A 24,080-nucleotide genomic window follows, 5' to 3' on the forward strand; every position below is an offset into this window, starting at 1 on the left:
GCTTCAGGAATTTTAGTGTTAAGAATGTTAATGAACTACGATAGAGACCAGCTGAGGGATAGCATTACAAGTCACCAGGGCCCACTAGGCGGAGTTCTAGGATAGCTTCCCCAGGGCACAGGTAAGGCCACCCCTGTCTTCAGAAGCAGTTCCAGGGATTGGCAAAATATGAACTCAGGAAAACATTTATAGCTGCCTCAAGGCCAGAAGTCAAACTGGTCAAAGTGATCCAACTGGCAGAAGTAAGCAAGACATGGAATAGACTTAGAAAAGAGACTGAAACTGACACAAAGAGAGAGATGGGAAATTAGACAAGTGTGTTTGTACTAGAATTGCAGAAGGTAGATGAGCTGGCTCACATACTGCATTTGACAGATATTGATAACTGTAGAAGCATGCACTGAGAAACAGCATATTTATTTTCTGCATTTGTCATGTACAGTAGAGTCTCGCTTATCCGACATAAACGGGCCGGCAGAACGTCGGATAAGCGAAAATGTCAGATAATGGGAGGTGTTAAGAAAAAGCCTATTAAATGTCAAACTATGTTATAATTTTACACATTACGAACCTAATACAGTGGCTCGGTTCACAATCGTCTCTGAACACGTACAAATCGAGTTATGACCAAAAAGTACGGCAAACTTTTCCCTCTGTTCAGGACCACACACTCAGTATAGGAATAAGCGAGTTTCCCTTTCGGTTTGTGCAAGCCGATGATTTCCACACATGTTCAGTCTCTCCCTGTGCATTTTCCCTGTGTAGTGAGAAAGAGCGAGAGACAGAGACAGACAAACGCATGCGCGAGAGAGACACACGCACACACACACATGCGCACGAGAGAGACACACGCGCACACACACACGTGAGAGAAAGAGAGACACACACACACGCGCACACAAGAGACACACACACACGCGCACAGATACGCGCGCGCGAGGCGCACGTGCAAGAGACACATGCGCGTGAGGGAGACACACGCACACACACACACAACTTGCAGTTCTTGTTGCCGATTGATGCGTTTTTTTTTGGTTTTTTTTGTGGTGGGACGTCGGTTAATACAGAATGTTAGATAAGCGAAGGCTGGATAAGCGAGACTCTAATGTACTTTGTGCATGTTTGCTTGTTTCTATCTCTGCTTTGTATACAGTATGTTTTTAATAAAATGCTCCTTTTTGGCCTCCTTAGTATTGTTATTATGGAGTGTCACTACAAGAGCACTTTCACTTGTTTGTAACATTATGTATATATTATTTATCTATGCCCTATCAAGGCTGTGCTTCTGACTTTTTCCCACTCTAACTTCATATCATTCTATAAACTGATTATCTGGGTTCTGAAATGTATGGTTAAAGTGTAATTAATTTAATGAGTGTATCATGTTATTAACATGCATATAGAAAGTGATGGCAAATAATGAGCAATGGGAAAAATAAAGGCATAAACATGAATGTCAATAAATGCAAGATATAAACTACACTGTAACCTAGGCTATCTAATTAAAGTATTATTATCAGAGAATGGGCCTAAAGTTTTAATGATAGAGTCTTTGTTACTTTGGATGTGTTTTTTTCTTTTTACCACGAAAGTAACTGTAGTACTTCGGAAAATCTGGATATATAGCATATGCCTTATCTTTTGAACTCCTCACTGACTGAATCACCGAAATATTTATTCAACCACTACAACTACAGTAACTCTTGTATGAAATTGCTCAGTTATCAGCAGTTTATTCATTATAAACCTGCATCTGTTCAGTTTTGTCTCTTCTTTAAATATGATAGTTCAAAGTGTTTTACACAAAAAAAAGTGATCAGACAAATATGTATTTTTTCAAGAATGTGCAGATACGGAAAAGACAACTAGGCAAAAACAAAAACAAAAGAGGTAGCAATAATTGCAAGAAGAGAAGGCAAATACATTTTAGTTTGAAACAGAGAACTGAAGTAGAAGTGATTATAGGCATAAAATAAAACTTGAACTGATTCTCACCCAGTGTATTCTTTTCTTCTAAATCGCAAGCGAACCACAGGAACTCCACTAAACATTCTTCCTAGATAGAGTGTTTTCACATTTTTGTTTGTAGACAGAAATTGGCAGGGTTGTATAACCTACAATTGTTAACAAAAAAAGAAAAAAATAGAAATGAGTTACTGTCAATTTGCAATATCAAAGTTATCAATGTTAATTTTAGTTATAAGCTTTTACAACAATTTAAAATCATAACAAGGATTTTTTCAAAACTTTTGAGAGTTACAGCAAATGGTTCTGGTTGCAGCTGTTCTTTCTAACAAAATGTTATGTACAGTAAGTAGGCAGCACAATTTTATGGGATTAAAATCTGAATATTTAAGGCACCACTCTTACGGTTGAGGAAATCATAATTTATAACTACTGCTAAACAGTAACAACAGAATAGGAGTTGATTTTCTGGACCAAAGATGAGCAGTGATACTTTACATGAAGGACATATTGCTATACCACCGCATACAACCGTGGAATAGTCAAGAAGATCAGGCCAATGACTTGGATGTAGGTTCCTGGGACCACAGGGTCTAAGATTGTTACTGAGATGTAAGGTAGTCTTACAGTAGTTCCTATATACTCTATCTATATATTTTAGAAATATTAATATCACTCTAGTTTGTCTGGGCACCAGAAGCTGGGTTTGGACATATCCTGACCATTTTGTTTTCTTCAGTTTGCTTCCTTACACTCTCTGTAACTAAATTCCTAATATAAACAACACAAGTTTAGTTCTACTTATCTAAAAAGGTGGGACAAGGTGAATATCACACGAATAATACCTAAGGCTATGTGAATTACATTCATAATAATGACTAAAACTAACACCAACTTGTTTGATCTTGCAGCAACTCTGAAGAAATAAAATAGTAAATGAAAGTAGGTCAAAGCTAAGTTAGAAGGAGCTGGAAGAGGCAATAGACAAAGATTCTCTGGCAGTAGGTTGAAAAATTTGGAAATTATTAGTTTATGATGTAAGAGAAAATTTGACACAATAGTTTAAGAATGTCACACCTATCCACAACAATTCTATTGCTCTTTTTCACAAAAATTAAACACATCCACCCCGCCCCACCAAAAAGTCACTCAGAACTTACAAGAAAAATGTTGGGATGGTATAGAAAATCCAAATAAAAAAAAAAATAATAATCAATTCTTAAATTTACTTTGATTTTTATTTCATTGCAGACAATATGCAATATGCTTTGTCCGGTCAACTTCATATCATTTGTTAATATACATCCATTCCTGCATTTCAGGCCTGCAACACATTCATAAAAAGTTGCAACGGTAAATCATTCATCACCATTCCTTCTCAAAACACCTTAAAGACATTTTGGCACTGAGGATATCAAGCATTTCACGTGTTACTTTTCCTGCAAACACAGTATGGGGTTTTATTTTTCATACCATCCCAACATTTTCTGATTTGGGGTTATATTTTTGGAGCATTCGATTTCATGGTCCTTGCAGTTTCAAAAAGAACTACACAATTGCAAGCTGCTTCCTGTGACACCCCATACTCTGCATGAGCTTACGTTTGGGAATTTTAACACTGCTTCTCTAAGTGGTTGACTTTTTTCTTGTATACTACAAAGGCTTATTCCCGCTACACAAATATATTTTTATGCAATTCTTGTGATTATGATTCCTGATGGAGAAAAGACACACATAGGCTATAGTTTACCAATTTCAGAAAGTATTATGTTTATTTTTTTAATCAGTGTTTAAAGTATCTGTTACGTTTTATAGATGATATTTTGATACAGTGTTAACTTTAATGTATACTTGGTCACAGTGTTTGTTTGCATGGGTTGATTGGTGTGGGTGAGTGTACATGACAACACCTTTCAGGTTTGACTCCTACACTGGGCTCCATGCTGCTGACATAAACTTATATTTTCTTAATACACTGAGTACACGTGTAATTCTAACTTATATAAATAGGTGTCAGCCTGCATAGCAGTAAGATGCATGTAATTCAGAGGGAAAATATCACTGTAATTCAAATTGCACTAGAATTAATAGCATGTTGCCATCTGAATGTAAATATATGTGCATCTATAATGTGAACCCATCCATTTTAGGTATTTGCTTCATCCAATTCAAGACCAAAGGTTTGTACATAAGTCCTGAAAAAAAATCAAAGCCACACGATAGACACCCAAAGTACAAATGACTCTAATTTTCACAAGACTCTGCATTTTCAGTACACAGGTGACACTGGGCAGAAAGCAGGAAACAATTTTGGGTGGCTCACCAGTCCATCACAGTGCACAAGGACAAACACAAACACAATCACACTCTGTCACTCTGGGGCAATTAAAATTTGTTAATGAAAAACAGACTATTGATGTACAGTATATTGTTATGTTTTGCACAAGTTTCTTTCACTAAAGGATTATGATTTTCATAAACCACAGAAAAAAAAAAATTAAATCAGCAAACAAAATCTGTCGGTTTCATATTAGTTTGGTACAGAATTCAGCATTTCTCTGTCCAACAGCCAACTACATGAACTCAAAAAGACAATTACTAAAACATATCTAAACTGACTTATAAAGAATTTATATGTATTGGGTGAAACTTTCAGCAGTATCAAAAAATAATAACACTTTTGAAAAATTGCACATATAGAATGGGTCCCTACATTATTATGAAAAACTATTTTGAGTGGACTATAATAGTTCCACAATGCAGGACTCAAGACTACATCTAACAGTTACAAATGTGAACCTTAAAAAATTTGCACATAGGTTTTAGCTCATGGCACCTGACAACTTTTCTTTCTTCCATGAACAAACTTTCACCTGCCAACCCACACTGCACCACTCTAGGCTGACTCTATTTACAGTGTAATCCATAAAAAACAAGCTGCTTTATAGGATGCAGAAGCATACACTGGCTTGCTGTAATGGCAAAGAACAAAATGTACAACCTTACCAGCTCATTCTAAAACCCCTGTCAGATAAAAATAACAAGTGAATTATAAGTCAAGGTTAATACGCCACCAGAGCAAAATATACATTTAAATGGCTACAGGAGTTTGTCTAGCTTAGGTTTCATAGAGTAGTTTTTGCTCTAAAGTATGCACAAGCCTAAGATCCAAGAGACTTCATGGTTGCTAGAGGTAAACCACGACACTTGCCGTTAGCTTGGTTCATGTTTCAGGCTAAAAATATAGAAAGAAAATATTGATTAAGAATTCAAAGAGTAGAAAACTAAAATGAAGTTCATTGTGGCTTATATGATTGCTCAAGAAAAACTGCGTTTCACTAAATTTAGCTCTTAAATTGTGTTGATGAATAAGAATAACACATATAATGAAAGAACAAGGCAATGAGACAAGCAGCATTTATCAGATGTTTTGCAGATGACATAAATGGTAACATATTTGAAATAGGCACAGATGAACAATTACTATGCCTACTAGTTTGCTAGTAAGTGAATTTGTATAACAGGTTCCTTTATGTAAACCACTTCATGGGCTAGAGTACTACAGTGCACAGGGGTATGGGACAAAGTCTAAGTTTTATTTGGCACTGCTTAACACGTTGATCTACATAATTGCAACATAATTGCTTTTGGAGAGGCTAGTGTATACATGGGTGCAATTGGTGGTGAAGAATAAAAATGGGGAGCACACCCTTTTATTTCGTCACTTGTGCCTACATTGGTAATTAGGTCTGGGTATTAGTACTGATGCCCCGATTTGATTTTGATTTACAATGTTACAATCCAGTTCAACTATCAATTTTATATTGACTGAATTAGCGTGCACTGATATATTTGAAATGGTGACTTTTTTAGAGATTACTTAACCATGCATAGAGAACTTTAATATAATATGACATATTTTTGTAACACTTTATTTGAAGGGTGTCTACATTGTGATTTCATAACATATGCATAAGCAAGGAATGATATTTAAGAAGAAATACTTGATTAGTAATGAACAGCAACAGTAACAACAGTATCTGCAAGATGTGGAACAAAATATCACTGCTCTTTAAAAAAAAAATATATATATATTTTTTATAGCATTGCACTCATTCAAAATTCACCATAAGTTAACTAACATGTATCACTACATCAGAGTCCACACCTATTATGGGAGGCTCCTTATTTCAATACAATGCAATGACATCCACTTTATAATTACAATCTTCTTCTTCTGGCTTCTCCCATTAGGGGTCACCAGAGTGGATCATCTTTTTCCATTCTTTCTGTCCTCTGCATCTTGCTCCATTACACCCACCACCTTCATGCCCCCTCTCACCACATCCATAAAACTTCTCTTAGATCTTCCTTTTTTCCTCTTATTTGGCAGCTTCATCCTTAACTTCCTTCTCCCTAATATATTTTGTTTATATAATGCCTTTCTCATAAAAATATACAGTACAGTATACCTTCTTGTGAATATTATAATAAAATAATCAAATATTGCTTCTTAAGTAATAAATGTTATGCAGTATCCTATTCACCTCTTATAAATCACCAATGTAGGCACCCTTCAACTAAACTGTTAGCCAAATTTATTCTTGAATTAGTCGAAATTACAGATATAGCAGAAAGACTCATGTCTTTCTATAATTCTACAAGTTATACATATCTTGAGTTGTTCATATGTAGAAGTCATTTATGCATTTGTGCAGAATTACTTGTTGTACCGACAATCAAAGATACAATGTCTCATGAACGCTATCAAACTATTATGCGGCATTTGTGTTTTGACAACAAAGACACCCGTGTAGAACATGTGAAAAACAAGAGATATGCTGCGATTTCGGACATTTGGCAATGTTTTGTTGAGAGCTGTGCTTTGAGTTACAGTGGGAGCCACGTCAAACAGCCGCCTGGAGCATGACAGGTCCATTACAGGACCATGACAGGACCATGCACGATCCGTGCACGGAATGTGATCCCCCGTGATGATGCAGTTAATGATGCCCCGCCCCATAAACGCCCCCATGCGCTTTCTAATAAGATGGTTGCAATGCTGTATAATCCCGCCAGATGGAGCATTGACTGCTTCGGTTAACTGCAGTGTCCAGGAAGCCCTATACCTTATCTTTAATATACTGTACAGGCAGTTCTTGTATTGTCAACATAGTTTCATAAATAGATGACGTGGTAAAAAAAACAACAACAAACCGATTAATAAAACAGATTTGTTAAATCACTCAATACACAACCCATGATGATTATGCTATTTATTATTAAATAATGAATTAATAAAACTAGTTAGTAAAATATTTTTATTCGAGATTATAAGTGAAGAAAAAATAAAGCAAGTTACAGTAGGCGGTTGATACGACAGCTTGCGTGGTGCAATGCTAAGAACTGCTGATTTCCGATCTGTGCTATATAAAATCATCACATTCAAATATTAACAATTCCCATACACCCTTCCTACATTCACGACATGTGTACTTGTTGCAGTGTACACATCTCTCTGTGCTATGGTTCCTACTACACCGAATGAACACCTGACACTGTACTTTCTTCCCTATATAAATAACATTCGAGTATAGAGCGTCTCCAAATAAATCACATTCGAGTATAGCGTGTCTCCAAATAAATCACATTTGAGTTATAGCACGTCTCCAAATAAATCACATTTGAGTTATAGCGCGTCTTTATGTGAAAACAGCATTGTCAGGTTCGATCGTGAACGCGACTGAGAGAATGGAACTGAATTAAAAAAAAAAAGCTAACCTTTACAATTATCATGCATTTACACTGGCTCTTACAGACTGACTGAAATCAAATGTATGTTTTTATTCTAAAATAGTTAAGTACATGCAATATTATTTGAAAACGAACAGCGTCAGATCAGGTTTGAATACACGCTTACGCTGTTACAGAAGGAGTCAGCTTATTCAGCGCAGCAGTTTCAACGCACAGTACATGCAATATTATTTGAAAACGAACAGCGTCAGATCTGACGCTATTCGTTTTCAAATAATATTGCATTAGTGCGATAATGTTTTTACATATATCGTCTCTTTCATTCATCTTGCGGTTTGTAATCAGTGACCGCGTGTTTTTTCCCCGATCTTGCCAGTTCGCACATGTTGCTGTATGGTGCTGTTTCTTTTGTACTCCAGGACATGCAGAGGACAGAATAGTACAGAGCAGTAAGTTCAGCGCTATATGCAATCAGACAGACAGACAAGCAGAGAAGGCACTAGATATATAAATAAACAGGGAAGGCACTGTATAATAAATATATAAAAAACAGCTAACGGGATAGATATATAGATAGGTAGGAAGGAAAGGCACTATATGATAGGCAGACAGGGAAGCTCCTATATAATAATACAATTACTGTTATTACTATATAGATAGCCAGGGAGTTCAGGCAGGCAGAACGGCAAAGGTTAAAAATAAATAAATTTTTTTTATATAGTTTATGCCTACATTTTGTGTGTGCTATCTGGGTTAACAATCCTTAAAGACATGGTAACATCTGCAATTTATGTATACCGGTCGTTGTAGGTACGGAATACAAGTGCGGACTATGTACAGTATTTAACATTACGGTGTATTTTATCTATTTCCGTTCAATACACTGGTAGATAATATTTTGCTGCAAAGTAAAGCTTAAATGTAACTTCTGCTTGGGTTTGGTTTTGTTATGTTTTTGATGTTTTCGCTGATGTTTTTTTCGCTGATAGTCAAAAAATGGCATAACAAATCAATTAATGGCGCATAATATCTGGAAAAAATATCTGTCCATACGGATCAGTATTTCTTAAGTCATTTAACCAGCATAACGTTCCCCCATTAAAGATCTGATGGGCCATTAATCACTTATCACAACTGTGAATAGATGCAGCAGCAGAGACAGATTAAATCCCCATAAACATTTACACTTGAAAACAATACTAACAGAACTAAACAGTTGCAGCGGGTTAGCGCCTGTTATCCCAGGACAGGAATCACCTACAGGATACTACTGTATTTTTCACTGCTTATATATTTTTGCCATAGTTTCATTTGGTTTTACAAGATTTCATATATTTGTGTGTGTGTGTATGTGCAAGAAAGAGTGAGAGCGCGTGTGCGAGAGAGGGCTTATATTGTGATTTGTCCACGGTTAAAGCCTGGCTTACTACTAATAATAAAAAACATTTCAATGTAACCCATGGGTCTCAATCACAAAATCAGCCAACACTGTAAAGAGATGACACAACAAATTATATACTCTGAAACGTTCATTTGAACATTTAAAAATATATACAAAAACATAAATATAAAAACAATCAACTATTATTGTTAAAGTCAGTCCGTGGCTGTTCAGGATCAAGTTTACGGGGCTTCATTTAACGTTGAAGCACTAACGGCTAAAGTGCCACCAGTGTGTGTGTGTGTGTGCGCGTGCTCCGGCATTCGTCAGGTTTGTCTGAGCTGGCTTTAACACAAACACATTTGCGCGCCGGCAGGATGAAAAAAAACATTTTAGCACCATATAACAGTCAGTAATAAGGAGAAGTCAGTATATTCTCCGTTGAGATTTCTCACATTCCACTCCTCCTAAGTTTGTCTTTTAATGAAGTTCTAAGAAAACTAAGAAAAATATTTTAAGCACGAAATAGTATGGACGCAAATGATCAAGATTTTAATTGTTGTCATTTTCTCAAACATGATTTTCCAACTTGCCGTTTATAAAGATTCAGACAGACTGAATTTAAGAATGCAACCCTAGTAACCTAAAAAACACGCACACACACACACCGAAGAGCAAAGCGGAGATGCGCATTCACACCTCAGACTGTCGTTTGTCTTGTAAATGAGGTATCCTAATTCACCTTCCAATCCCCACCAGCACACACACTCTTTGTCTGTACTGTACACTGTTGCTGTTTGTTAGGGCACTTGGTTATACAGAGTACTTTAATGTATAAAACACTTACTTCCTGGTTTGTTTTTTTTAAATATAGCTTATTACCTTATTCAGCAAAATAAACAATGTTATCTTTGTGTTAATTATTAACGTATTGATGTCTTTTAATTAAGAACAAAAATAGACCATGCGCTTGTGTTTAGGACTGCTGAACAGCTGTGTTCATAGGTTTAATCAACGATTTACAAGACAACAGTTAAAGCATTTGTGGATGAGAGGTGTGTGTGTGTGCACTCCTGCATTTCTCCGTTGGCTTTAACACAAACACATTTGCGCAGACAGGTCTAAAGAACCCCTCGCCCCGCCAAAAAAACACACACAGAGCAATTAGCACCATGTCATAGTCAGTATTCTCCACTGAGGTTTCTCACCTTCCACTCCTTCTAAGTTTGTCTTTGCTCTTTTGATGGAGTTCTTAAAACCCAAAAAATTATTTATACTGAGAAAAAATTATTATGGGTCACATAATCACAAACACAAACTAGCACAGATACATATGAACAAGTGTTTAACTGTTGTTTTCATTGGTTTCTATGACCAGTAATAATATTAATAATAATAATTATTATTAGCCCAACTCTTTGACTATTTAAAACAAAGGCGTCTCCCATTTTTGCCCATTTACTGTAAGTAGTTGGTTCAAGTAAATGTTTTTTTTAAATACCCAAACAATCCCCCAACAATTAAAACACGCACACATGACTTTAGAAATAAAATTTATTCTTCCAAAACTAGTCAAAGTTAAAACAGTAATTTGTACAAAACATGTGAATACTTTTATTTATTTTTGTTTAAAGGTCATTAAAATACCCGAACAACACCAGCTGCTTATCAGTCTCTATCTGGTTCTTTTATATTAAAATATCAAATTTAAAAACTATTAAAGATGGAACAGTTTAAGTCTTTGTTTCCCCTCAAAGTATCAGACGTTTTGCAATTCTATGTTCAGAATATAGACCTGACCAAACATCATTCTAAAGCTGTTGCACTGTGACGTCATCCCTCCTACAGCTCCCTCAAACAGCTTGTTCAGGCTCCTCCAGGAGCTCCAAAAGGCCATTTTCTGGGAGTGAAGTGGAGTTTTAGAGTGCAAATAATAGATCATTATTTGGAACACACGCATTTCATGTCTGTTCCGTTTCTACAGTAATCTGTGTAAACACATTGTTAAAACAGAAATGTTTTTTATATTCTACTAGTAGATGACAAAATGTAGGCATAAACTATATAATGTATGAAGTCTGAAGTATCAAAGAATTTCACAAAAGATACAAATGTAACACAACAATTGCGCTTTTATTCAAAAATATAACTGCAGAAACAAAAAGTCGCCTTAACATGCGACATTGACACCCATTTATTGTGACTGCCTCCGTAGCGCAATAGAATTAGCTCCCGACTGGGAGTCAAAAGATCGCGAGTTCGATCCTGCACCACTCTGTTTTGAGAAGTAAACTGCTCTTAGTCTTACTATTTTAGAATAAAAACATACATTTGATTTCAGTCTGCAACAGCCGGTGTAATTTATGATACTTGTAAAGGTTCCCCGCTGGGGAAAAAATTTATTTATTTTTATCCTTCGCCGTTCTGCCTGCCTGAACTCTCTGTCTATCTATATAGTAATAACAGTAATTTTATTATTATATAGGAGCTTCCCTGTCTGCCTATCATATAGTGCCTTTCCTTCCTACCTATCTATATATCTATCCCGTTAGCTGTTTTTTATATATCTATTATACAGTGCCTTCCCTGTTTATTTATATATCTAGTGCCTTCTCTGCCTGTCTGTCGGTCTGAATGCATATAGTGCTAAACTTACTGCTCTGTACTATTCTGTTCTCTGCATGTCCTGGAGTACAAAAGAAACAGCGCAATACAGCAACATGTGCAAACTGGCAAGATCGGGGGAAAAACATGCGGTCACTGATTACAAACCGCAAGATGAATGAAAGAGACAATATATGTAAAACTTCATCAGATAATGCAATATTATTTGAAAACGAATATTGTCAGATCGGGTTTGAATATGCGCCCAATCTGACACTGTTCGTTTTCAAATAATATTGCATGTACTGTGCGTTGAAACTGCTGCACTGAATAAACTGACTCCTTCTGTAACAGCGTAAGCGTGTATTCAAACCCGATCTGACGCTGTTCGTTTTCAAATAATATTGCATGTACTTAACTATTTTAGAATAAAAACATACATTTGATTTCAGTTAGTCTGTAAGAGCCAGTGTAAATGCATAATAATTGTAAAGGTTAGCTTTTTTTTATAATTCAGTTCCATTCTCTCAGTCGCGTTCACGATCATCCCAAAATCTGACAATGCTGTTTTCACATAAAGACGCGCTATAACTCAAATGTGATTTATTTGGAGACACGCTATACTCAAATGTGATTTATGTAGGGAAGAAAGTACAATTTCAGGTGCTCATTCAGTGTAATAGGAACCATAGCACAGAGAGATGTGTACACTGCAACAAGTACACATGTCGTGAATGTAGGAAGGGTGTGTGGGAATTGTTAATATTTGAATGTGATGATTTTATATAGCACGGATCGGAAATCAGCAGTTCTTAGCATTGCACCACGCAAGCTGTCGTATCAACCGCCTACTGTAACTTGCTTTATTTTTTCTTCACTTATAGTCTAGAATAAAAGTGCACTTGTTTTTTATTCTTGTACACCAACATATGTTCCTGTGTTTGAGCGACACAGGCATGCTCAAAAAATAGATGTGTAATGCCACAAAAAGTGCACGCAGGAACTTCAGTTCGCAAGCATTGGTACGAGAATGTAGTCACAAGTACGCTGCAGAGCTACAGCGCATCTTTATGTGAAAACAGCATTCTCAGATAGGGAAGGATCCTGAACACGACTGAGAGAATGAAAAGTGAATAAAAAAAAAAAACTAACCTTCACAAGTATCATACATTACACTGGCTGTTACACACTGAAATCAAATGCATGTTTTTATTCTAAAATAGTAAGAATAAGAGCAGTTTACTTCTCAAAACTGAACCGTGTGGGATCGAACTAATGACCTTTTGAATACTAATCCGCGGCTGATACCATTACGCTATCGTGGAAGCTGTAGTAAGTGTGTGTCAATGTGGCATGCTAAGGCGGCTTTTTTCTGCAGTTATATTTTTGAATAAAAGCATACTTGTTCTCTTATATTTGTACCTTTTGTGAAAGTGTTTGATATTTGGACTTCAGGCTTCATACATTATATAGTTTATGCTTACATTTTGTCATTTACTACTACAATATGAAAAACGTTTCTGTTTTAAAAATGTGTTTACACGGATTATTGTAGAAACGGAACACACGTGAAATGCGTGTATTCCAAATAATGATCTAATATTTCCACTCTAAAACTCCAGATAATCAATCAGGTAATTCTAGTGTTAAGCCGCCATCTTAATCTCTGTAGTGCAGTTTGGTAGCGCCAGTTCGGCGGGGGAGGGGGTGGGTTGTTAAAATCACGTGATTGCAACTCAGCACAGCTAAATTGCTGGCGTGTGTTAACGTGTTCTTGAGAACAAATCGCCATCTAGTGGTGGAACCAGGTAAATGAATAAATAGGGCACGAATGGGCGTGTTTACTGTGAAATCTTGACACGCCTTCTGTCAGTAGAGGGAGGGGGGGATCACGGCGTGCATAGGGCAGCCGTACGCCATTCGCACGCCATTCACACGGCCGCGGCTATTTGACGTGGCTCCATCTGTACAACCCAGGGCAAAGACTTTCCAAGTCTGTTTTCATAAAGCTTGTGGAGCTGTTTCTGGACAAAGGCAGAACCATTACAACAGGTAGCTTCTTCACAGTGCTTTCGCTGGCTAATAGACTGCTGCACTGCAACATGACTCTGATTATAAAATGGGACTTCCACGTGCAGCTAAAGTCACTTCAGTACGCAAGCGTTTAGATCTGGCAGTACCATGCTGACGGTGTATATAATAAGTTCTAATAGCAGTACGGTGCCTGTCAAATGTACCAACCCCCAATTCCTGTCCTTCCTTTTCTTTCTCCACGTAACCAATTACCACAATAAGCTCTGAAATGTCAAGCCAGCTGTAAGTTTAGAACACTGATTCTTCAAAATGTTTAAGGAACATTTAGATATTTGTAACACATGTTTATTCCATTCATCTATCTACCCATGGTCACTCAAGTCCCATTGGTTATACTCTTGAATAAAAGCTTGTTTTGTCAAACCTTTTGTGAAAGTGTTTATTTGATATTTTGACTTCAGTCTTCACACATTATACACTTCACATCAGCATTTTGTCATTATTACTATAATATGAAAATTTTTTTGTTTTAGTTATGTGTTCAAAAATTTCTTGCCTCGCATTTCCTGTCATCCTACATTTACCCTGATCGTTATAAGAATGGAGCGTGAAATCGACAGGCGGATAGGTGCGGCATCCGCAGTGATGCGGGCTCTGCATCGGTCTGTCGTGGTGAAAAAGGAGCTGAGCCGCAAGGCAAAGCTCTCAATTTACCAGTCGATCTACGCTCCTACCCTCACCTATGGTCATGAGCTATGGGTAGTGACCGAAAGAACGAGATCGCGAATACAAGCGGCTGAAATGAGTTTCCTCCGCAGGGTGTCTGGGCTTTCCCTTAACACTAGAATTACCAGAGCCTACGAAAAAACTCGTAATTCCGTCCCACCTTAAACTGCTTCTTAAATCCCTTCTCACCTCTCCTAGCGCCCTTTGTCTTCTAAATGTGCTGATAAAGAGAAGCTGGGAGCAGCCGGCTATTCCATCCCCCACCAACTTAGAACGTGCATGAACTTCAGCTTGATTGAGTATCTGGGAGTGAAGTGGAGTTTTAGTGTGGAAATAATAGATCGTTATTTGGAACACACGCATTTCATGTCTGTTCCGTTTCTACAGTAATCTGTGTCAACACATTGTTAAAACAGAAACGTTTTTTATATTCTAGTAGTAGATGACAAAATGTAGGCATAAACTATATAGTGTATGAAGCCTGAAGTCCAAATAGCAAAGAAACATTTTCACAAGAATAACACAATTACGCTTTTATTCAAAAATATAACTGCAGAAACAAAAAGCCGCCTTAACATGCGACATTGACAGCAATTTATTGTAACTGCCTCTGTGGTTCAATAGACTCAGCCCCCGCTTGGGAATCAAGAGGTCACGAGTTCGATCCTGCGCCCCTCTGTTTTGAGAATTAAACTGCTCTTAGTCTTACTACTTTAGAATAAAAGCATACATTTGATTTCAGTCTGTAACAGCCGGTGCAATTTATGATCCTTGTAAAGGTTAGCTTTTTTTTTTTAATTCACTTTTCATTCTCTCAGTCGTGTTCAGAATCAATCCCTACAACCCCATCTGACACGGCTGTTTTCACTAAAGATGCGCTATAGCTCTGCACTGTACCACGATGCATACTAACGCCAACCCCCAATCCCCGGGTTCTGACACACAAACGCTGGCGAAGCTGCCTTCTTCGTATCTCACTGTCACTTGCTATTCTTTTTATTCAGTTTTATTGAGTGTTCCTGCCAGTCCCCGCATGTTGCTGTATGCTGTTTCTTTTGTACTCCAGGACATGCAGAGGAAAGAATGGTAAAAAGCAGTAACTTCGGCGCTATATGCAATCATCAGACACTCCCCATCTGCCCGTGTTGTTCAAACACAGGAACATATATTGGTGTAAAAGTATAACAAAAGTGCACTTTTTCCATCGCCTTTTCCTGTAAGAAGCAATGTACACACTTCTCTCTATGCTGTGGTTTCTATTACACACCTGAAAGAAAGAAACAATACATGTGAAAATATCCAGCATACAGCAACATGCGGGGACTTGCAGGAACACTCAATAAAACTGAATAAAAAGAAAATCAAGTGACGGTGAGATACTTAAGAAGGCAGCTTTGCCAGCGCCTGTGTGTCAGGAACCGGTGGGGGCGTTAGTATGCATCGTGGTACAACGCAGAGCTATAGCGCCTATATTCTGTTTCTTTGTACTCCAGGGCATGCAGAGGAGAGAATAGTAAAGAGCAGTAAGTTCGGCGCTATATGCAATCATCAGACACTCCCCATCTGCCCGTTGTTTTGTTATACTTTTACACCAACTTATGTTCCTGTGTTTGAGCATGCTCAAACGGGCATGCTCAAAAATACACGTAATGCCACCTAAAAGTGCACGCAGACACTTCATTTCGCAAACAAAACATGTGCACTTTTATTCAAAACTACCTGTATAACTGAAGAAAAAAGAAAGCAAGTTACAGTAGGCGATTGATACGACAGCTTGCATGGTGCAATGCTAAGAAGTGCAGATTTTCATTCCGTGCTATATAAAATAATCACATGCAAATATTAACAGTTCCCACACACCCAAGGACCGTCCTTCCTACATTTATTTACACGTGTACTTGTTGCCGTGTACACACCTCTCTGTGCTATGGTTACTATTACACTGAATGAGCACCTGACACTGTACTTTCTTCCCTGGCGGAAGGTCCCACATCAGAGAATTTCCAGTTCCTGCATAAATTCACACCTGATCTGACGCTGTTCGTTTTAAAATAATATTGCATTAGTGCGATGATATTTTCACATATATTGTCTCTTTCTTTCAGGTGTGTAATAGAAACCACAGCATAGAGAGAAGTGTGTACATTTCCCGAACATTTCCGGCGCCGCATCCGAGTGGCAGCCTATCCAGCAGCTCCGTATACGACTTTATCTTTTTACCTTTTTATCTCTATTTTTCTCTATTTCACTGATCACTTCTACCACTTTCTTTTATGTGGAATTGCTCCCTGGACACTTTTACACATTTTACTATTTTACTATTTGACATGGATTGTTACACTCCGAGAATCGCCTATTCAAGTAGTCAGCTTAAAGCACTGAGAAGAAATGCTTATGCCGGTGTGGTTCCTTATTTACCTGACGAGGTAAGAAGACGATATCGGGGCAGCCGAGCCCAAAGATAAAAATAAGATTAAATCGAGAAAATGGCGTTATAAACCGTCGGTGCCTTCTGTGATCCTGGGAAATGTAAACTCACTACAAAATAAGATCGACGAACTGGCTGTGCTGGTGAAAATGTCAGAACCTACAGAGAATGCAGCTTGCTGTGTTTTAGTGAAACATGGCTAACGCCTATCATCCCAGATGCTAACGTGGAGCTACCCGGTTTAGCACAGTTAGAGCGGACAGAGACGCAAGTACCTGTGGAAAGAAAAAAGGAGGAGGACTCGCTCTCTATGTCAATACAAAGTGGTGCAACTCAGGACATGTAAACGTTAAAATCTCCACTTGCTGCAGGGACATCGAACTGTTGGCCGTAAGTCTGCGCCCCTATTACTTGCCCAGAGAGTTTGGACACGTGATTGCTGTTATTGTTTACATCCCCTCAAGCAACGCGAGATGGCGAGTGACATCATCCATTCCGCAGTTGCTAAGTTACAAACGCAGCACCCTGAGGCACTTGTGCTAATCGCTGGAGACTTTAACCATGTAACGCTGGACAAAACATTACCTGCCTTCTCCCAGTATGTGGATTGTAACACTCGGGGAAACAGGACTATTGACCTACTATATGCAAACGTTAAAGACGCATACAGCGCCACCCCACTGCCTGCGCTTGGGAAAGCAGATCATAACCTGGTTCTGCTTCAGCCTCAATACAAACCAAGAGTGAGGGCTACCTACAACACACGCTCATTCAGGAAGTGGTCCCTGAGGCAGAGCAGGCTCTGAGAGACTGCTTTGGAACTACAGACTGGGATATATTGCTGGTCACATAGTGAGAACATTGAAGAGGCTGTTGAATGCACAACTGATTACATCAACTTCTGTATGGACATTGTAGTTCCAGTAAGAACAGTATGCTGCTATGCTAACAACAAGCCATGGATTACAAGTGACATCAAGGGCCTTTTGAACCAGAAGAAAAGGGCTTTTAAAGGTGGTGATAAGCATGAGCTGAAGTGCGTGCAGAAGGAACTCCGAGTCCAGCTCAGGGCGCGAAAGAGCAGTACAGGAGAAAGCTGGAGCAGAAGTTGCAGAACAACAGCATGAAGGAAGTGTGGGATGGGATGAAGATTATCACTGGCTGCAGCTCAAGCGGGTGCCCATCGAGACAGACGTGGAGAGAGCAAACCAAATGAACAACTTCTTTAATAGGTTTGATCACAGTAACCCACTCTCACCTCGAGTACTGCATCCTCCAACCATCCTTCTGCTGATACCAGCATAGGTGAGACATCCCCACCCACAATTACAGCAGCCCAGGTGAGCAGAGAGCTGAAAAGACTTTGTGCCAGCAAAGCAGCGGGTCCAGATGGTGTATCGCCACGATTGCTGAAGGCCTGTGCGTTGGAACTGGGGAGTCCTCTACAGCGCATCTTCAACCTGAGCCTGGAACAGGGAGAGTCCCAAGGCTTTGGAAAACATCTTGTATCACTCCTGTCCCAAAGGTATCACGTCCTAGTGAGCTGAATGACTTCCGCCTGTTGCTCTGACGTCACATCTGATGAAGACCATGGAGCAACTGCTGCTTCACCACCTGAGGCCACAGGTCCGCCACGCCCTCGACCCTCTGCAGTTCGCATACCAGGAGAAGGTGGGAGCGGAGGATGCCATCATCTATATGCTTCATCGATCCCTCTCCCACCTGGACAGAGGCAGTGGTGCTGTAAGAATTATGTTTTGGACTTCTCTAGCGCCTTCAACACCATCCAACCTCTGCTCCTTAGGGATAAGCTGACTGAGATGGGAGTAGATTCACACCTGTGGCATGGATTGTGGACTATCTTACAGACAGACCTCAATATGTGCGCCTTGGGAACTGCAGGTCTGACATTGTGTGCAGCAATACAGGGCGCCGAGGGGACTGTACTTTCTCCGGTCCTGTTCAATCTATATACATCAGACTTCCAATATGACTCGAGTCCTGCCACGTGCAAAAGTTCGCTGATGACACTGCTATTGTGGGCTGCATCAGGAGTGGGCAGGAGGAGGAGTACAGAAAGTTAATCAAAGACTTTGTTAAATGGTGCGACTCAAACCACTTACACCTTAACACCAGCAAGACCAAGGAGCTGGTGGTGGATTTTAGGAGGCCCAGGCCCCTCATGGACCCTGTGATCATCAGAGGTGACTGTGTGCAGAGGGTGCAGACCTTAAATATCTGGGAGTGCAGCTGGATGACAAATTGGACTGGACTGCCAATACTGATGCTCTATGTAAGAAAGGTCAGAGCAGACTATACTTTCTGAGAAGGTTGGCATCCTTCAACATCTGCAGTAAGATGCTGCAGATGTTCTACCAGACGGTTGTGGCGAGTGCCCTCTTCTACGCGGTGGTGTGCTGGGGTGGCAGCATAAAGATGAAAGACGCCTCACGCCTGGACAAACTTGTTAAGAAGGCAGGCTCCATTGTAGGATTAAAGTTGGACAGTTTAACATCTGTGGCAGAGTGACGGGCACTAAGCAAACTCCTGTCAATCATGAAGAATCCACTGCATCCACTTAACAGTGTCATCTCCAGACAGAGGAGTAGCTTCAGTGACAGACTTTTGTCACTGTCCTGCTCCACTGACAGACTGAGAGATCGTTCCTCCCCACACTATGCGACTCTTCAATTCCACCCGGGAGTAAATGCTAACATTAATTTTATTTTAATTCATTTCATTTTTATTACTATTTAATTTAATATTGTTTCTTTGTATCAGTATACTGCTGCTGGATTATGTGAATTTCCCCTTGGGATTAATAAAGTATCTATCTATCTATCTATCTATCTATCATTGCTTCTTACAGGAAAAGGCGATGGAAAAAGTGCACTTGAATAAAAGTGCACTTTTGTTATACTTTTACACCAATATATGTTCCTGTGTTTGAACGTATTACAGGCAGATGGGGAGTGTCTGATGATTGCATATAGCGCCGAAGTTACTGGTCTTTACCATTCTTTCCTCTGCATGTCCTGGAGTACAAAAGAAACAGCATACAGCAACATGCGGGGACTGGCAGGGACACTCAATAAAACTGAATAAAAAAAATAACAAGTGACGGTGAGATACGAAGAAGGCAGCTTCGCCAGCGTTTGTGTGTGGCGGGGGCTGAGTCTATTGAACCACGAAGGCAGTTACAATAAACTGCTGTCAATGTCGCATGTTAAGACGGCTTTTTGTTTCTGCAGTTATATTTTTGAATAAAAGCGCAATTGTGTTATTCTTGTGAAAATGTTTCTTTGCTATTTGGACTTCAGGCTTCATACATTATATAGTTTATGCCTACATTTTGTCATCTACTACTAGAATATAAAAAACACAGATTACTGTAGAAACGGAACAGACATGAAATGCGGTGTTCCAAATAACCATCTATTATTTCCACACTAAAACTCCACTTCACTCCCAGATACACAATCAAGGCATGAGCTGAGAGAAGTTCATGCACGCTCTAAATTGGTGGGGATGGAATAGCCGGCTGCTCCAAGCTTCTCTTTATCAGCACATTTAGAAGACAAAGGGCGCTGGCGGAGAGGTGTGAAGGGATTTAAGAAGCGATTTAAGGTGGGACGGAATTACGAGTTTTTTCGTAGGCTCTGGTAATTCTAGTGTTAAAGATAGGGTGAGAAGCTCAGTCATCCGGGAGGGGCTCAGAGTAGAGCCGCTGCTCCTCCGCATCGAGAGGAGTCAGATGAGGTGGCTCGGGCATCTGATCAGGATGCCTCCTGGACGCCTCCCTGGTGAGGTGTTCGGCACGCCCAACCGGGAGGAGGCCCGGGGAAGACCCAGGACACGCTGGAGGGACTATGTCTCCGGCTGGCCTGGGAACGCCTTTGGGATTCTCCCGGAAGAGCTGGAAGAAGTGGCCGGGAGAGGGAAGTCTGGGCCTCTGCTTGCTGCTGCCCCGCGACCCGACCTCGGATAAGCGGAACAGGATGGATAGATGGATGGTTATAGACATGGAACACACATGAAATGTATGTATTACAAATAACTATATATTATTTATCCTATACAATTCCAGCCACCTCACACCCAGATAAACAGACTTGGGATGGTATGGGATATCAGGCTGCTTGTGCTGATCGACACATTTGCAAAATAAAGACACTGATGAAGAGGTGTGAGGGGATTTAAGGTGGCGAGCAAACCAAATGAACAACTTCTTTAATAGGTTTGATCACAGTAACCCACTCTCACCTCGAGTACTGCATCCTCCAACCATCCTTCTGCTGATACCAGCATAGGTGAGACATCCCCACCCACAATTACAGCAGCCCAGGTGAGCAGAGAGCTGAAAAGACTTTGTGCCAGCAAAGCAGCGGGTCCAGATGGTGTATCGCCACGATTGCTGAAGGCCTGTGCGTTGGAACTGGGGAGTCCTCTACAGCGCATCTTCAACCTGAGCCTGGAACAGGGGAGAGTCCCAAGGCTTTGGAAAACATCTTGTATCACTCCTGTCCCAAAGGTATCACGTCCTAGTGAGCTGAATGACTTCCGGCCTGTTGCTCTGGCGTCACATCTGATGAAGACCATGGAGCGGCTGCTGCTTCACCACCTGAGGCCACAGGTCCGCACGCCCTCGACCCTCTGCAGTTCGCATACCAGGAGAAGGTGGGAGCGGAGGATGCCATCATCTATATGCTTCATCGATCCCTCTCCCACCTGGACAGAGGCAGTGGTGCTGTAAGAATTATGTTTTGGACTTCTCTAGCGCCTTCAACACCATCCAACCTCTGCTCCTTAGGGATAAGCTGACTGAGATGGGAGTAGATTCACACCTGTGGCATGGATTGTGGACTATCTTACAGACAGACCTCAATATGTGCGTCTTGGGAACTGCAGGTCTGACATTGTGTGCAGCAATACAGGGCGCCGGGGACTGTACTTTCTCGGTCCTGTTCAATCTATATACATCAGACTTCCAATATGACTCGAGTCCTGCCACGTGCAAAAGTTCGCTGATGACACTGCTATTGTGGGCTGCATCAGGAGTGGGCAGGAGGAGGAGTACAGAAAGTTAATCAAAGACTTTGTTAAATGGTGCGACTCAAACCACTTACACCTTAACACCAGCAAGACCAAGGAGCTGGTGGTGGATTTTAGGAGGCCCAGGCCCCTCATGGACCCTGTGATCATCAGAGGTGACTGTGTGCAGAGGGTGCAGACCTATAAATATCTGGGAGTGCAGCTGGATGACAAATTGGACTGGACTGCCAATACTGATGCTCTATGTAAGAAAGGTCAGAGCAGACTATACTTTCTGAGAAGGTTGGCATCCTTCAACATCTGCAGTAAGATGCTGCAGATGTTCTACCAGACGGTTGTGGCGAGTGCCCTCTTCTACGCGGTGGTGTGCTGGGGTGGCAGCATAAAGATGAAAGACGCCTCACGCCTGGACAAACTTGTTAAGAAGGCAGGCTCCATTGTAGGATTAAAGTTGGACAGTTTAACATCTGTGGCAGAGGACGGGCACTAAGCAAACTCCTGTCAATCATGAAGAATCCACTGCATCCACTTAACAGTGTCATCTCCAGACAGAGGAGTAGCTTCAGTGACAGACTTTTGTCACTGTCCTGCTCCACTGACAGACTGAGAGATCGTTCCTCCCCACACTATGCGACTCTTCAATTCCACCGGGAGTAAATGCTAACATTAATTTTATTTTAATTCATTTCATTTTTATTACTATTTAATTTAATATTGTTTCTTTGTATCAGTATACTGCTGCTGGATTATGTGAATTTCCCCTTGGGATTAATAAAGTATCTATCTATCTATGTATCTATCTATCATTGCTTCTTACAGGAAAAGGCGATGGAAAAAGTGCACTTGAATAAAAGTGCACTTTTGTTATACTTTTACACCAATATATGTTCCTGTGTTTGAACGACACAGGCAGATGGGGAGTGTCTGATGATTGCATATAGCGCCGAAGTTACTGGTCTTTACCATTCTTTCCTCTGCATGTCCTGGAGTACAAAAGAAACAGCATACAGCAACATGCGGGGACTGGCAGGAACACTCAATAAAACTGAATAAAAAGAATAGCAAGTGACGGTGAGATACGAAGAAGGCAGCTTCGCCAGCGTTTGTGTGTGGCGGGGGCTGAGTCTATTGAACCACGAAGGCAGTTACAATAAACTGCTGTCAATGTCGCATGTTAAGACGGCTTTTTGTTTCTGCAGTTATATTTTTGAATAAAAGCGCAATTGTGTTATTCTTGTGAAAATGTTTCTTTGCTATTTGGACTTCAGGCTTCATACATTATATAGTTTATGCCTACATTTTGTCATCTACTACTAGAATATAAAAAACACAGATTACTGTAGAAACGGAACAGACATGAAATGCGTGTGTTCCAAATAACGATCTATTATTTCCACACTAAAACTCCACTTCACTCCCAGATACACAATCAAGGCATGAGCTGAGAGAAGTTCATGCACGTTCTAAATTGGTGGGGGATGGAATAGCCGGCTGCTCCAAGCTTCTCTTTATCAGCACATTTAGAAGACAAAGGGCGCTGGCGGAGAGGTGTGAAGGGATTTAAGAAGCGATTTAAGGTGGGACGGAATTACGAGTTTTTCCGTAGGCTCTGGTAATTCTAGTGTTAAAGATAGGGTGAGAAGCTCAGTCATCCGGGAGGGGCTCAGAGTAGAGCCGCTGCTCCTCCGCATCGAGAGGAGTCAGATGAGGTGGCTCGGGCATCTGATCAGGATGCCTCCTGGACGCCTCCCTGGTGAGGTGTTCCGGGCACGTCCAACCGGGAGGAGGCCCCGGGGAAGACCCAGGACACGCTGGAGGGACTATGTCTCCCGGCTGGCCTGGGAACGCCTTTGGATTCTCCCGGAAGAGCTGGAAGAAGTGGCCGGGGAGAGGGAAGTCTGGGCCTCTCTGCTTAAGCTGCTGCCCCCGCGACCCGACCTCGGATAAGCGGAACAGGATGGATAGATGGATGGTTATAGACATGGAACACACATGAAATGTATGTATTACAAATAACGATATATTATTTATCCTATACAATTCCAGCCACCTCACACCCAGATAAACAGACTTGGGATGGTATGGGATATCAGGCTGCTTGTGCTGATCGACACATTTGCAAAATAAAGACACTGA

At 40.3% G+C, this 24,080-nt stretch overlaps 1 protein-coding gene across 1 annotated transcript in view; it reads right to left on the bottom strand.

Annotated features, from left to right (window-relative positions):
- gas6 (growth arrest-specific 6) overlaps positions 1 to 24,080 on the bottom strand; it is a 104,144-nt gene that overhangs the window by 38,280 nt on the left and 41,784 nt on the right. Inside the window, exon 9 of the mRNA XM_039744664.1 lies at positions 1,996 to 2,114. Within this exon, the coding sequence (XP_039600598.1) occupies positions 1,996 to 2,114 (119 nt within the window). The remainder of the gene's footprint in view (positions 1 to 1,995; positions 2,115 to 24,080) is intronic.

The sequence above is a fragment of the Polypterus senegalus genome, chromosome 2 (genome assembly GCF_016835505.1).
Source record: "Polypterus senegalus isolate Bchr_013 chromosome 2, ASM1683550v1, whole genome shotgun sequence".
Taxonomy (NCBI): domain Eukaryota; kingdom Metazoa; phylum Chordata; class Cladistia; order Polypteriformes; family Polypteridae; genus Polypterus; species Polypterus senegalus.